The sequence below is a fragment of the Hibiscus syriacus genome, unplaced genomic scaffold (genome assembly GCF_006381635.1).
Source record: "Hibiscus syriacus cultivar Baekdansim isolate YM2019G1 unplaced genomic scaffold, ASM638163v2 tig00110258_pilon, whole genome shotgun sequence".
Classification (NCBI taxonomy): domain Eukaryota; kingdom Viridiplantae; phylum Streptophyta; class Magnoliopsida; order Malvales; family Malvaceae; genus Hibiscus; species Hibiscus syriacus.
In genome coordinates this window covers 902,905-917,866 of record NW_024062649.1, presented here as the reverse complement: position 1 = coordinate 917,866, position 14,962 = coordinate 902,905, and the positions used below count along the sequence as shown (strand labels likewise).

At 32.5% G+C, this 14,962-nt stretch overlaps 1 protein-coding gene across 1 annotated transcript; it reads left to right on the top strand.

Annotated features, from left to right (window-relative positions):
- The first annotated feature begins 852 nt into the window (after positions 1-852).
- Positions 853-1,977, top strand: LOC120115182 (probable purine permease 4). The gene has a single exon (XM_039135952.1). The coding sequence runs from the start codon at positions 853-855 to the stop codon at positions 1,975-1,977; it is 1,125 nt and encodes a 374-aa protein (XP_038991883.1).
- The last annotated feature ends 12,985 nt before the right edge of the window (positions 1,978-14,962 follow it).

Here is a 14,962-nt window from a genome sequence, read left to right as displayed (position 1 = left end):
CAGTCCATGCGTATTCCTTGACGAAATCGAAGATGTGCCGTGCTCCCTAGTATTCCAATGTGTACTGTTCATATCATCCTTTTTGAGAAAATAATTCTCCCATGCCCTATACCAGCTAGTGAAGGAACTATTTATAGTTTCAGGAGGCCACAATTCTCCATTTGTTTTATTATTAAAAAATATATATATAGGGATAAATACATATTTAGACCCTTCAAGTTTTGGTTTATTTTGATTTTGTCACTCCCATTTTTATTGTTAATTATATTTTGACTCCTTAAACTAGAATCATGACTCTGTCTCTGATATAACGAATCTTTTCTTCAACACCCCATCCAAACAATTTTACCTTCTCAATCTATATCAGAAAAAGATGAACCGACATCAACGTCCATAATTACAATCCCTCTAATTTAACATCGTTATACTCTAATTTTTTAAATTTTTTTAATAAAAAATTAAGTGTAATTATAATACAATCAACCATGAGTTAAATAAGCGGATTAGTTGGTTGGATTATATTTATTTTCATCGATGTCTAAAATAGGCACGTTTGGAATTACATTTTAAAGCAAGAAATCAGATGCTATGTTGAAAAAAGTAAGTGGAGTCGTGTACTATGGAATAAAAGAATTTCAAATCCAATGGAAGGGGTGGCTTCACTCCTTTATCTCAGGTCCTTTAGCATCAAGCCCAGATTTTCTTGTTCTCATACTTCCCAACACAACGGACTGGTGCGAAGAAACCACAGCCATATTAGTAGAAAAATGGGTGAAATTTCCATCGTCTTGATCACCAAAACCAAAACCAACCATGAACAACTCCAATGGAGCTCACCAAATGGCTGTTCCCATGTCAAACAAGCGTTACCTCCCTCTTTTGCTGCTCAATTACGCCCTCCTCTTCGTTGGTTCTTTGTCTTCGACCTTGCTGTCTAAGTATTATTTCATCCACAAGGGCTCGAGCAGATGGGTTTCGACTTGGGTTCAATCTGCCGGGTTTCCTCTACTTGTAATCCCCATTCTCCTACCTTATTATGTCTTCAAGTCCACTGAACGTAAACCCTTCACTCGGTTCACCCCCAAGCTTCTGGTATTGTCGATCTTCATAGGGTTCATGTTAGGCTTAAACAACCTGATGTTCTCGTGGGGGAATTCTTATCTACCTGTGTCGACTTCGTCTCTTCTTTTATCATCTCAGTTGGTGTTCAATCTCATTCTATCTGTGATCATCGTGAAGCAGAAGATCACTTTCATGAACCTGAACTGTGTCATCTTGTTAACGTTATCTTCTGTGTTGTTAGCCTTGGAATCGAGCAACTATAAGCCCCATGGTTTAACCCCAGCCAAGTACTTCATCGGGTACTTTTCGACCATCGGTGCGGGGTTGCTTTTCGCGTTGTATCTTCCTATCATGGAGGTGGTGTACAAGAAGGTGTATTGTTATGTGATGGTGATGGAAATACAGCTGGTGATGGAGGTTGCCGCGACGGCGTTGGCGAGCGTCGGGATGGCGTTCGACGGTGGGTTTGTTGAGATGAAGAGGGAAGGGAGTGGGGTGTTTGATAAAGGGGAGAGGGTTTATTTGGTGACGGTGGTTTCGAACGTCGTGAGTTGGCAGCTTTGCTTCATGGGGACGGCGGGTATGGTGTTCTTGACGTGTTCGTTGACCGGAGGCATCTGCATGACGGCGCTGCTGCTGATGAACGTGGTGGGTGGGGTGGTGGTTTATGGGGACGAGTTCGGTGGCGTCAAGACTGTTTCCACCGTGATGTGTGGCTGGGGCTTTTGTTCCTATGTGTATGGGATGTATACTAAGAGCAAGATGATGAAGTATTTGAACCCGGATTCGAATTTTACAGAAATTACAAATACCCGACCCGATATTCATAACCATGACCATCATCTTGGTGTTAATTCCATTGCTATGACTCAAACTATAGCTTCTTCTTCACCTCCTAATCACTTGGGGGTTTGAAAAGGTATTTTACCTCTTGGATAAGGATATGTTAAAATATATGTATATATTTCTCTATATTTTCAAGAAAATTAAAACCTATGTATTACATCTAATAGATAGTTTAGTTAATTTAATTATATGATTTGATGCTTGCATGGAGTGATTGAATTATTATTCCTTAGATTTTTGTTATATTCATGTTTTGACAAAGTTATATTGAATGTGAGTTTTATTTTTAAGTGAATAGTTTTTAATGATAATTCTCAAACGAAATCGTTTTGATGTAGTATCCATGTCAGTAGTCATTAGTCACGTTATCGTATCGTTAATGATTTAACAGTCTAACGATATAATTAAAACGGAAATTAAAGTTTAATGATATAAACACTACAACACCAAATATTCAGTGATATATCATGTAATTTACCCTTAGTATTACACATCTTCCCCTTTTTTTTAGCACCAACACTATAGGAATAGAAACAAGAAAAAAATGTATTGCTCAAAAGATTAATCAATGATTCGTTATTATCCATATGAACTATATTCATAAGATCGTAATTCACAAACGTTGGGTTATCGTTAGGGTTTGAGATGAGATAAATCGTGAGTTATTCGAGTTTGATTTGATTAAGCATTTATTTAAATGGACTTAATTTGAGCTTAGATACGACTCGAGTTCTTAACAAGCCTAAATAAACTACTTGATACTCAACTTGAAAAGCTCACGAGAAACTTGATAAAATATATTATTTTTTATTTTTTAAATTATTAATAACAATTTTTTTTATAAAAAAGTGCAATGCACATTTTTCATGTACTTAAAGTTTAGGTTTGAGCTCGAGTTCGATCTAAGTCTGATAATATTTCGAGTTCAAGTTTTTTGATATCGAGTCAAGCTTCATTTTTTTCGAGTTCGATTCGAGCTTCGATTTTTTATTTCAAGTTTGGGTCAAGCTTGATAATTTTAAGTTTGTTAGCTTTCGTATAACTTCTCAAATTCAGGGCTAGTAGTTTCGGGTTTACCCGAGAGATAAGTAGACCCCGCAAATTTAATAATTCAAGTCATTGGACTTAACTGGGTTGGACTTGGACCTAATTAACAATAGAAAGGATATTTATGAATTATGGAAAGGTGATGGAGGACCGAGAGTGCAACTTTTCCATTTTTAAAAGATGAAGGCATTTATACCTTTCATCACCATCTTCTCTCAATTTCTCTTATTTCCTTCTCCCTCATTCTTCTTCAAGTTCCATAGAAAAGGTAAAATATTGGGTCAATTTCATGTTTCATTTTCGTTATAAACCCCTCTAGCAACATTGTTTCATTGAATCAAAGTCTTGGGTTCTTTCTAGCTAAAGAAAAAGGTTCATCCAAATCACTAAGAAAGGTAGTGTGGCTAAGCAAGGAGGTTTATTTCAGGATCCTTGTATCAAGGTAGTGTATTTATAATCATTTGGAGTATTAAGCTTTCATAAATTTCAAGTATTTCATAAGTTTGAGTATTTAAACATTTTAGGGTTTATATTTGGTATCAAGATCAAATGACATTTTAGGAGTTTAGAAAACATTTTTATACTTTAAGACCCTAATCAACTCCCTAAAACTTTAGAATAAGATTAGAAACCAAACCAAAGAATTTATGGTGGTTTTTGGGTGATTCATGAGTCTAAATTAACCATTTTTGGATGAACAATATCAATATTGGATGAACTGGGGTAAAAATTATGGCAGTATCGATATTGTCCCTAAAGTATCGATACTCAGGGTGAGAGTATTGATATTGAGGCCCATTTTTCACAACAGAATGCATTTTTTGTATCGTTACTCATAGGGGGTATCGATACTTAACACTAGAATATCGATATTGCAAGTAGAGTATCGATACTACCCACTTGGATGGTTGGTTTTGACTCGTTTATGGCACGTAAAAGCAAAGGATGATCCATAATAACAAGACTTAATCTGTGGGGGACATAAATAACCAAACATACCTAGAAACAATCATAGTAGTAGGTTACAACAAATGTAACCATATTAAGCGTATTACGTCAATATATATTCAGTCAAGGATGTATACATGTTATTGAGGACGAGGATCATTGCAGAGGATGTACCGAAAAACGATACAAGGAATAAGCCAGAATAAATATAAGCGGAAAACATGAGCTTCGAGAACGTCAGTGTAACATCCGCAATACCGGGTTAGTGACTAAATTGAAAAGTTTCAGAAATTGGTGATCAATTTAGGAAAAATTGAAAAGTTTAGGGATTTAAAGTGTAATATTTTGATAGTGGATTAAATGGTAATTATGGAAGAATTGAAAGGGTATTATGGTCTTTTTATATAAAAGATATTTATCTCTTATTTAAAGAGAGAAGCTTATGGGTGAGGAAATATCTGGAAAGCTTCATTCTTCTTTTTTCTTCTTCCCGTTGGTTTACTTCATAAGGGTGAGTTTACTTTCAGCTTCTTAATTCTTGAATTTATAAATTAGTTTTGATTCTTTGGGTATTAAATAAGCTTAAGGAAAGCTTATATGGGATTTAAACAATAAGATAAAGGAATTAAGAAGGAATTTGTAATATGAGTTTTAAGATGAAATTTTGATATGGTATGGTTGTTGAAGTTTTATGAATGAATTTGACTTGTCATCAATCTAATTAAGAAGTATGAAGTGTTAGAATTGGAATTAGAACACATTGAAAATTTAGTGTGATTCTTGAATGCCATGTAAATGATGGAATTTTGGGTTTAAAGAAGTGATTATGGAATAGAAATGAGTTTAAATATGTGTATGGAAGTTAGGAATATTAAAGGAAGTAAAATATGAAGGTTTAAGCTGAAATGAAGTGAATTTTGAGCTCAAAAATATGATTTCTGGGCAAGGGGAATCGGTACCCATTCAAGGGGAACCGATACCCCTTCAAACGAATAAAAATTTCCAGAATGTCATGAGGGAATCGATACCCCCATAGTAGGGAACCGATTCCCCCTAAAGGAAAATTGTAAATATTGGTTTAATAAGTTCGTTTAAGTTGCTAGTATCAAATTACAAGGTGTAGGTATCTAATAATTGTCTTAAAATGTATAATTATGTAGATTCAGAGCCTAAACGAGTTCCGGAATCATTGACAAGTAAGATCGATAAAAAGGGAAGATAAGAGATTGGAATGGACTAGTGAGGCCAGGTGAGTGCATACAAGTTAGTTTATGATGTTTAATGGAAATAAGACTTGCGACAAGTCTATTTCCTATATTAGAATGCATTAATTTATGATCATAGGCATATGTTTGATTTGGGTATGTGATAAATATTACAATATGCGTTAAATGATTGTGTGAATACATGTATTGTGATAAGTATAGGAATTAATATGAATGGTCTATATGGTTGCATGGGAATGTGAAATAGGTTATATGATAGGTGACCATACATGTTAATAGTATACGTGATCAAGTATAAGAATTAATATAATAGATTTATATGACTACATGAGAAAGGTGATGAGTTAAATAAGATTAGACTATAGAGTAATATGAGAATAATATATTAGTGAAGGGAATTGAGTATAAATGATGATACCAAACCATAAGATAAGTATTTACTTATAGGATAATATGATATTATATGAATATAATATATAACTTTATGAGGAAGAATTGGGTGTTATATGATTTAGGTATGAAAATGATCTATGCGTAAGTAAATTACGTGATTATGTGACTATGTGTGAAATAGAGTAAACTAGGTAAGTATAAGATATGTAAATATATGGCTATGGAACAAAGTATGTAATAATACAATGTTATTTGATTTATGATTTTGATATGTGCATGGATACATGAAATGGATATAGGTTATTATATATGTTACATGATTATATGCATGTGTGATATATGCTATGAGACATGCCCAATGTGAAATGAAATAAGCCAAGTGACTATATGAAATATGTGATTGTAAGATCAATGATTACACGTACATGTGGTACGTGACAGAAAGGAAATGATATGAATAAGTGAAGTAAAATGATATAAATGACAATGCCCATGTTATGTGTCATGAGAGCTAGGGGTATAGTTGGCATGCCAAGAGTCGAGGGTCTATGTGGTCCTTCGGGACATATATGTATTCTTTGGAACATGTGTGAAGTCTGGTGAGACATATACTTGATCCTTGGCATATGTATATGATTCTTAAGGAATGATATGTGGTCATTCGGGACATATATGTATTCTTTGGAACATGTGTGAAGTATGGTGAGACATATACTTGATCCCTAGTATATGTATATGATTCTTAAGGAATGATATGTGGTCCTTATGGACATTATTATACGGCACTACGGTGCAATTCTACGCGGCACTACGGTGCAATTCTATGAGGCACTTCGGTGCATTTATATGAGCTGTGGTGACAGCATTAGTGCACAACCTCCATAAACTCACATATCTATAGTTCTCACATATGTACATGGGCTAATCAAGAGATATAAACAAATATATGTTAGTGATATGATAAATGTTATACAAATGATATGATGTTATGTGTGTATAGTGTTTGATTGAAAAGGTTAAGCCTAAAAGTATGTGATTACATGATAATCTGCTAATGATGAGTTATGTGTATATATTTATTTATTGTAATTAATCTGATATGATTTTTCATGATATGAGGGAATCATGTAATTTGGTATAGCATGATAGAACAGAACATGCATGTATTGATATATGTTATAAAGTGCATTATAAGTTTTTATTCCTCACTAAGTCATATACTTAGCGTGTGATTGTTTCACACGTAGGTTACAGAAGCTAGAAGAGAAACGAAGAAGAGTAAGACAGGTCAGCATCTCCCTTACAAAAATTTCAGATCAGAAAATAGAGAATTTAAATGTTTTGGGTTATTTTGAGTATAGTTGGCATGTATTAATTGGTTGAATTAGTTATGCTCTGATTGATTTTGGGTATTGTGGTCAATTTATGTAACTAAACCACTTTTACTTTAATGAAATGTTTAAATTTTCTTTGAATTTTGTCAAGAGTCAAAGTTTGAAAAGTCAATGTGACACCTAATACTCGTATCCGGGTCGGGTACGGGTTAGGGGGTGTTACAGTCAGTGAGCCCAAGAGGAGTAAGTTGTCCCTTTTATTTCAAGGGGCATTGAAAGGAGATTTGATGAGAGCGACTAGAGTGTTGCTACTCAAGGTTTAACCCAAGTCAGGTATCGGGCTAGTGAATAGGACAACCAATGATCATCAAACCCAATAATCATCATAGAATCAAGAATCACATAGAGACTCCTCTTAAGGCTGAGTGACTATTACACCCTAAGTATTGAACGACCAAAATAAAGTTGCTTAATAAACCCCAACATAATATTCTAGATGAGAGGACGTGCAAGATAACAAATAGTGAAGGGTTGACCTCATTGTTGTGTGTCCAGCCATATTAGGGTATAACCATGTTAACTTTGTTGTCCTAGTGGGGCATTGTTAGCGGGCGAGGCACTTCAGAAGCTAGCTAGGGCACGAGGCCTGAACACTCAAGAGGAGTGGGTTAGCGGTGTCAGTGTTGTGTGGCCTTTGGGCGTTAGATATGCATGTGTAATTGTATCAGTCCAGTACCCCAATTATGAGAGAATCTTGACTTGAAGATGTGTGATACCAAGCCAACACTTCAGTTGAGTGGAAATATATGATGTTGTGTGATATTGAGATTCCTTCTCAATGGTCTACTTGATGCTATGTGATACCAGGAGATAATCTAGTAGTTAGAGGGGACCTTACCGATGCTATATGATATCGATACCCTCTCTCAGTAGGCTATTGTTTGATTCTGTGTGATACCAGATACTTGCATAGCAGAGCCAATGTTGCATTCAGATAATGCATAGCAGAGTCAGTGTCACATTTAGATGGTACGTAGCAGTTACAATCATTAGGGTTAAAGACCCTTTAGAGGTGTATTCATGGTGAGGCCCTTAGCAGAGGACTAAGGGAAGTGTGAGACTCCTACTTTAGCGATAGAACAATAAAGCCTTAAGTAGGTAGCACTTGATCTAGATTATGCATGTACATACTGCTTAGTACCATATCTTTAGCACACTTATGTTTATGAAATTCTTATGTTGCTGTAGATTAGCGATTATACTGTTGGGCTTTGTAAGCTCAGTCTTCGAATGTTTTTCGTTGGCAGATGAGTAGCTTGGGTAGTTCGTGGAGCACCGTCACATAAGGACTTCCAACTTCTCCTTCAGAGTATTGTATTGTAGTTTTAGAGGGCATATGTATCACAAAACCTTACGTATTCAGATTTATAAGAAAGAATTTGTATTATTTTGGTTTTAAATTTTGACTCACAGAGCTTAGGTTTTATAAATGTTTTTATAAAGGTTATTTATGTTTTAATTATGATATCATTCACCACGTTTGAAAAGGAAATGAACAAGTTTTAAAAATCAGAGGTTGCCTCAGTAATCCAATGTGGCATTTTAGGTCCAATCGGGTTTAGGGTGTTACATTTCTAGTTTACTCAAACTCAACTTTATATTTTTGAGTCGAGTCGAGATTAACAATACTCGAACTCGACTCGACTCGTTTACAACCCTAATTACCATCATCATTCATTTCTTATTCACAGTCAATTTGATATTTCATTCACTAATTTTTCTCTTGTGAATAGGAATGGCAATTTAACTCGAAATTGACGGATTCCGATCTGACCCGATCTGATAAGGTTGGATTTTTTATAAAAAATTTGAGTTCGGATCAGGTCATGTTGGGTTCGGGTGAAAGGTGAAAAAACTCTGACCCGACCCGACCTATGGGTAATAATGTAATTTCTTCAAATACATTTATTGATAATTGCTATATTAATACCCCTATATCTATTTTTTAATTGAGTCTTTATTTTATACAAAGTCGGGTCGAATTTATACTCATAAAATTCGAATCAGGTCAGAGTCGGGCAAAGAGTATATATTTTTCAAGTCGAACAAAGAGTGTATATTTCTCAAGTCATATCGGATTGAGTGGAGGATATATATATTTTGGGTTGAGTCAGATTTAGGTGGAGAGTATATATTTATTGACCAAAAATCTAATCCAACCTATCCCGTTACCATCCGAATTAAATTAGATGATCTACTAAATTTATTTTTGACGTCACATAATCAATTGATGTCACTCCATATCTTTTTACAATTTCTTTATTACCTCGTATCAAGGATGGATCTATATTTGGGCTGATTTGTTATCTATTCGTTGCTGGGCTGAGTGGTGAGAGGTTCTTCAGATTCGATTCTTAAGCTTTAATGAAAACCTGTTTCTCAAGTGTTTGCTCCAACCCTCCCATCGTTCCATATCTCACTGTCACCACCATTGATCTCACCGGATTTATTCTACTAAACTGAAGCTGCTTTTAGTTGTTTTCTTCTTGTAATGGATCCCATGGAGTCTGAGAGCAGGAAAGAGTGAGAGATGGAGCTTCACCGGATTTATTCAGGTTTGACATTCGATGTGTGTTATTATCTGACACTTTGAAGCATTCAAATCATGAGCATTCACTCTTTCTTGTCCACAAAATTGATCTGGATTGCAGTGGTTGTTTCACTCAAGATTACACATGGAACAAAATTGCATATAAATGCATGAAGCGTTGTGATTTCATTCTAGATATACCTTGTGCGACACTACCACTAGGCGTTGTATGGTTTATAACATTGAACTTTTAATTTTGTCAATTATAACACTGAACTTTGATTTTCTTTTTAATTATACCACTAATTAGTTAAATCATTAACGACATGATGATGTGGTTGATGACTACCAACATGGTTGACAGCCGTCGACATAGACACCTCACCAAGACGACGTTGTTTTGACCCGCTTAACAGCCCAGTTGTATAACTAAAACGAAAATCAAAGTTCAATGTTATAATTGATAAAATTGAAAGTTCAATATAAACGATACAACGCTAAAGTTCGGTGATATCTGATGTAGTTTATCCTTTAAAATATGCTTTACCTCGAGCTAACATTTAGTGTCTAAATTGGCAAATAGATTGACAAAAGGATATTATTGATATAATACTTGTACTTTTGGTAATTAATTAAAATATTTTAAAATTTAGGGATCAATTTTGAGTCCTAATAATAGTTTGGAGACATTTAGTGAATTAACTTTATTTTGGATTATATCGTATTTTAAGTACTCAATTATAATATTTTGAAGTTTGGGATTAATTTGGAATCCAGATGATAGTTTGGAGACATTTAGTGGATTAACCCTATATAAGGGATAAACTAACATATTAGACTTTAAATTATGGGATCAATTATATTCTGACCACCGAATAAAAATATTTATCAATTAGATCGTTAAACTTTTATGTTGGTTTCAATCAAACCACTTGTTAAATTAGAAATGATGAATTAGGTCTCGTTAATTTGTAATTAAGTTTTCGACCTACCTAGCCTATATTTTTCATATTGGTTTTCGACCAATCACGGATCAAAATTTTCAGCATCTTCGGATACAACGGTGGCAAAGATGCTGGTGGGAAACAAATGCGACTTGGAAGATTCAAGGGAAGTGGAAGGTAAAATCTTGGCGGAATCAAAAGGGTTGTTCTTCATCGAGACATCCGCGCTCGATTCAACGAATGTCCAGACGGCGTTCGAGATCGTTATCAGAGAGATCTATAATAATGTGAGCCGGAAAGTGTTGAGTTCAGATTCGTACAAAGCCGGGTTAACCATCAACAGGGGGAACCTGGTGAATGATGATGGGTTGAAGCAATCCAAGACCGAGTATTCGTGTTGTTCCTTGTAGTTTATACGTGTTTCGATTCGATGCAAACATCGAAGTGTTTCCTAATGTTGTTGTCCTTTTTCAGTTCATTTACTGTTACTGTCTTTGATCCAATTTGATATAATGAAATTTGAAAACTTTGTTTTTGACTCGCAGTGTCTTGTTTACAATATGCACTAGAAAGGTTTTCAAGTGAATTTGTTTACTTGTAGGAGAAAAGGCACATTGGTTTCACACAAACTCTTAGGGGCTATTTGGTTCGGGGAATGTGGGATTCTCATGGGAATAGAATCTACATTTTCCCGTTTGGTTGGCCGGGAATCTCATTCCCTATAATGTTTTATTACCAATGGTGGATTTTTTGGGGTATATTACCGGGAATGTCATTACTATATTCCCTTAGGTATTGTTGGATTACTGGCGTTTTAGACTAAAATGCCCTTAATTTTTTTTTCAAAATATTTTTCTTCTGTCATTGAATAATAAAAATTCTACGAATGTTAAATTAAAAATTTGTCTTTAAACTATTTTAGATTTACAAAAAAATCTATAATTAAAATTTTATATGAAGTTCAGGGGTTAAAATAAAATTTTACCATTTCATTAAACCTTTTTATATTTTTAATTTTGTAAAAAAAAATTATATAAATTTTATGAATTTAAATTTTTAAAGAAAATATATAAATATTTTCCAACTTATTAAAAAACAAATATATAATAAGGATAATTTGATAAAATATACATTTCAATAATCTTTTATTCTTTTAACCAAACACGATAATCTTACATTTCTGCTAAACCAACCAAACACAAAATACAACATTTACAGTAATCCTATTCTCTAATAATTTTTTATTCTCACTTGTAATTTTATATTTCGTGAACTAAACGCACCCTTCAAATGAGTTCAAGTGAATATTCTTCGCCTTATATGATAATTCAGAGCCGCAAAAGCAATGACCAAAGTCGACGGTGAACACTGATCGAGGACTGTTTTCTTTATTTATTTTTATGTTCAACTTTCTCATTTTTTTATATTCTCAACATGTTTTTGGAGATAGACTAAAAATAATAATTATTAATATGTGTTTGATTAATGGAGGTGATGGAAAAGAGGTAGATTCTTCGTATGGGGTTTTTCCTCTTAAAAAAACTAAAAAGTCATGGTTCAATAGTAAAGTTATAGGAGGAAAGTATTCACCAATTTGTTTTTATATAGCGCGTGTATGAAGACTGTTCAACTATATATTTATTTATTTATACATACATTGCATTTTATTTTTTGTTTTTAATTTTTTTTACTGTCGTAGATCTTTCACGGAAGTTGCTCTCAACCTGACGTTGAGGACAACCTACTACCCTACCTCTCCTTACCCCATTGCATATGGGAATCAGATTTTATTGTTGTTGTTATGTGTATTTTAATGCATACAATAATTTATTTATATGTAAGAAGTTCGGTATGATCTAACGAGAATGGTAATTGGTCATATATGTTTAATGTGTAATGCTAAGATTCATGAATGCAAGAGAATTCTCAATTTTTAATAAACCCTCTAGCTTTGACCTATAATTAGGCTGTTTAATACATGAATTAAATTAAGTAAATTGCTGTGTTTGAGCCGCAAATTAAACAATAATTTTTAAAAATTTGTGGGCTAAGTTATTTTAGGGGTTAGTTTGACTCTTTGAACCTAATTGTAGGGCACCTCTTTACAACTAACGAAAGGTTAAAGTTATACGAACTATAGATTAATTATTTTAATGGTACAATACATTACATTTTTTAAAATCTTTATTAATTATTGATAATAAATACACATTTTATAAACACATTTACTAAATTCAAAATTTCTTAAAAAATTAATCATTAAGGTCATTTAATAGATTTAATTATTTAAAAAATTTTTAATATAAAGTATTATCTCTATCCAGATTTTGAAGGTTCAAACTATAAGTTATCCTTAAAAAAGGATGTTGTATCTAAAAGATAATAATTAGTAAATTTAAAATTCAAACTTCTGTAAGTTATGTTTATATATATATATAATATTTATAATTAGAATTAATGGGTATAATACATAGATAATTATAATTTTATATTTTAAATTCATGCAAAAACTGTGATTAAATATACAATGTGATTTATGAATTTTTTTTGTTGTCCTTTAGGTTTTAGGGTTTTGCCCCTACTAATCTAGACCAATTCGTGTCACACACCTAACTTTGATAAGTCTTTCAGATAAGATTTTTTACATGCACAAAGACTCAAACTCGAGACATGCTTAAATGATATCATATTGCTTATCACTTGAACCAACCCGTTTGTTGTGATTTACGAACTTTAATACAATAATATATATAATTTTAATTTAATCATACACATAAAATTTTAATTTTATACTTTTTTCAAATAATAATAATTCAATTGTATGCATTTTTAAAGAATAACTACATTAATATACTTCTCATAGTAGATAAATATACGCCAATAACAATTTTAGTAGATTTGTGAAGTTTTAATAATAAATTTAAATTAAAATAAATTTATACACGGAATATTTATACATTATAAAATTTAAATAAGAATAAATAAAATGGCATTCTAAAATAAAGAATTGGCAATTTGGACAAAGCCTAACCATAGACTCTGCCATAGAAATGATTCTTCCCAAGCTTTGGTTGGAAGGGACTTTAAAATATATAAAATAATGGATGTTAGTTACACTGGTAATTTATTTTATTTATGAGATTATATTATTAAATTGAATTAACAAATAATTTACCTCGCTATTCGTTCCTGTAGAATAGTATTTGGTCAAACAGTGGAGGGTTGCATGTGAATGTGTGCATCAATGATTGAGCCTCACGTTAGCCCACCTCCATTGTTTAACAATTAGAATGTTACCAAGAATTGGAATATTAAAATACTTTTTTGATTTTAATAATAAATAAATTATTATTTTTTAAAGTTTGAGTATCGTAAATATCAAGAATATAAATATTTAACGTTAAATAATTAAAAATTATCTTTAAATAGATATTACCTTATATATCCTACGCTACTTAAATATGGGTCATGATTTCCCCTTTTTATATATCAAGTAGGTTATATTATATTAATTTAAGGATGATTTATTTCACACGAGATAATTAATTACTAATGGAACTATGAAATAACTTAAAAACTAAGCTCAATGAATTTTGGTTATTAAATTAAAGTCATTTTTTTATTTTATTTAACGTTTAAAAATTAATTTATTGAATAAGAATGGATCAAGGATTTCTAGGCTAATTGAGAGCACTGTTGTTAAAAAATAGGGATTTGAGGTGTTTGGGCTTTTATTTAAAAATTTTAGTTATTTTTTATATTTAATTTAAAAATAAGTATTCAAATTATATTATAAAAAAGTTATCAATCTAGGTGCTAGCTGCTAAATTCTACCGTTATAAACCACTTTTATAAAATTTTAAAATTTTTATTTAAATTAAAATATTATTATATTTATAAAAAGCTTATTTTTAAAAAAATTAAAAAAAGCCCCAACTCCCTAAAACAACCCAAAACCCCTTACTCTAACCCTAAATCCTCAAATCCCATCCATGATTGATGTGCCAACGCCATCGATGCCGCCGACGTTGCCTTCCTTTTTGGTCGACATCGTCATTGGAGGACGCTCGTGTCGTCGAGTCGTGCAAATGTTGCGATTACTTCTCCAAATGCCGCGTTATCGGTCGAATAAAATCGAGTCATCGGTGTTTGTTTGTCACGTGGGTAAACGTCGGGTAGAGGCAAGGTCAGGGGTTGGTTCATTTGATGGTAACAACGATGGTAAAGGACTAAGGCGGTGTGGGTATATGGATTAGATTTAGGGTTTCAAAGTTTGGGTTTTATAAAGATTTTGAAAATTTGGGGTTTTAAAAAATATAATTTTAAGTTTTTTTTTTGTTTTAATTTTTTTAAATTACATGACCGCGACATGTGTCTTTTAACAATAGAATTTAACGACTATTACGACCCATATACCTAAAATGATAACGTTCGTAACATTAGATACCTAGATAAGTAAAAAAAAGTTTAAACACTTATTTGAAAAAAAATCTTTGAACATATATTACATTGTATTTACCCCAAATTTATAAAAGAAATCTTTAATATATTTATTCCAAAAAAGTTGTAAAT

Bases quoted from the DNA above. Each gene is read 5' to 3' on its own strand.
- LOC120115182 (XM_039135952.1), top strand. From the start codon at position 853: ATGTCAAACAAGCGTTACCTCCCTCTTTTGCTGCTCAATTACGCCCTC.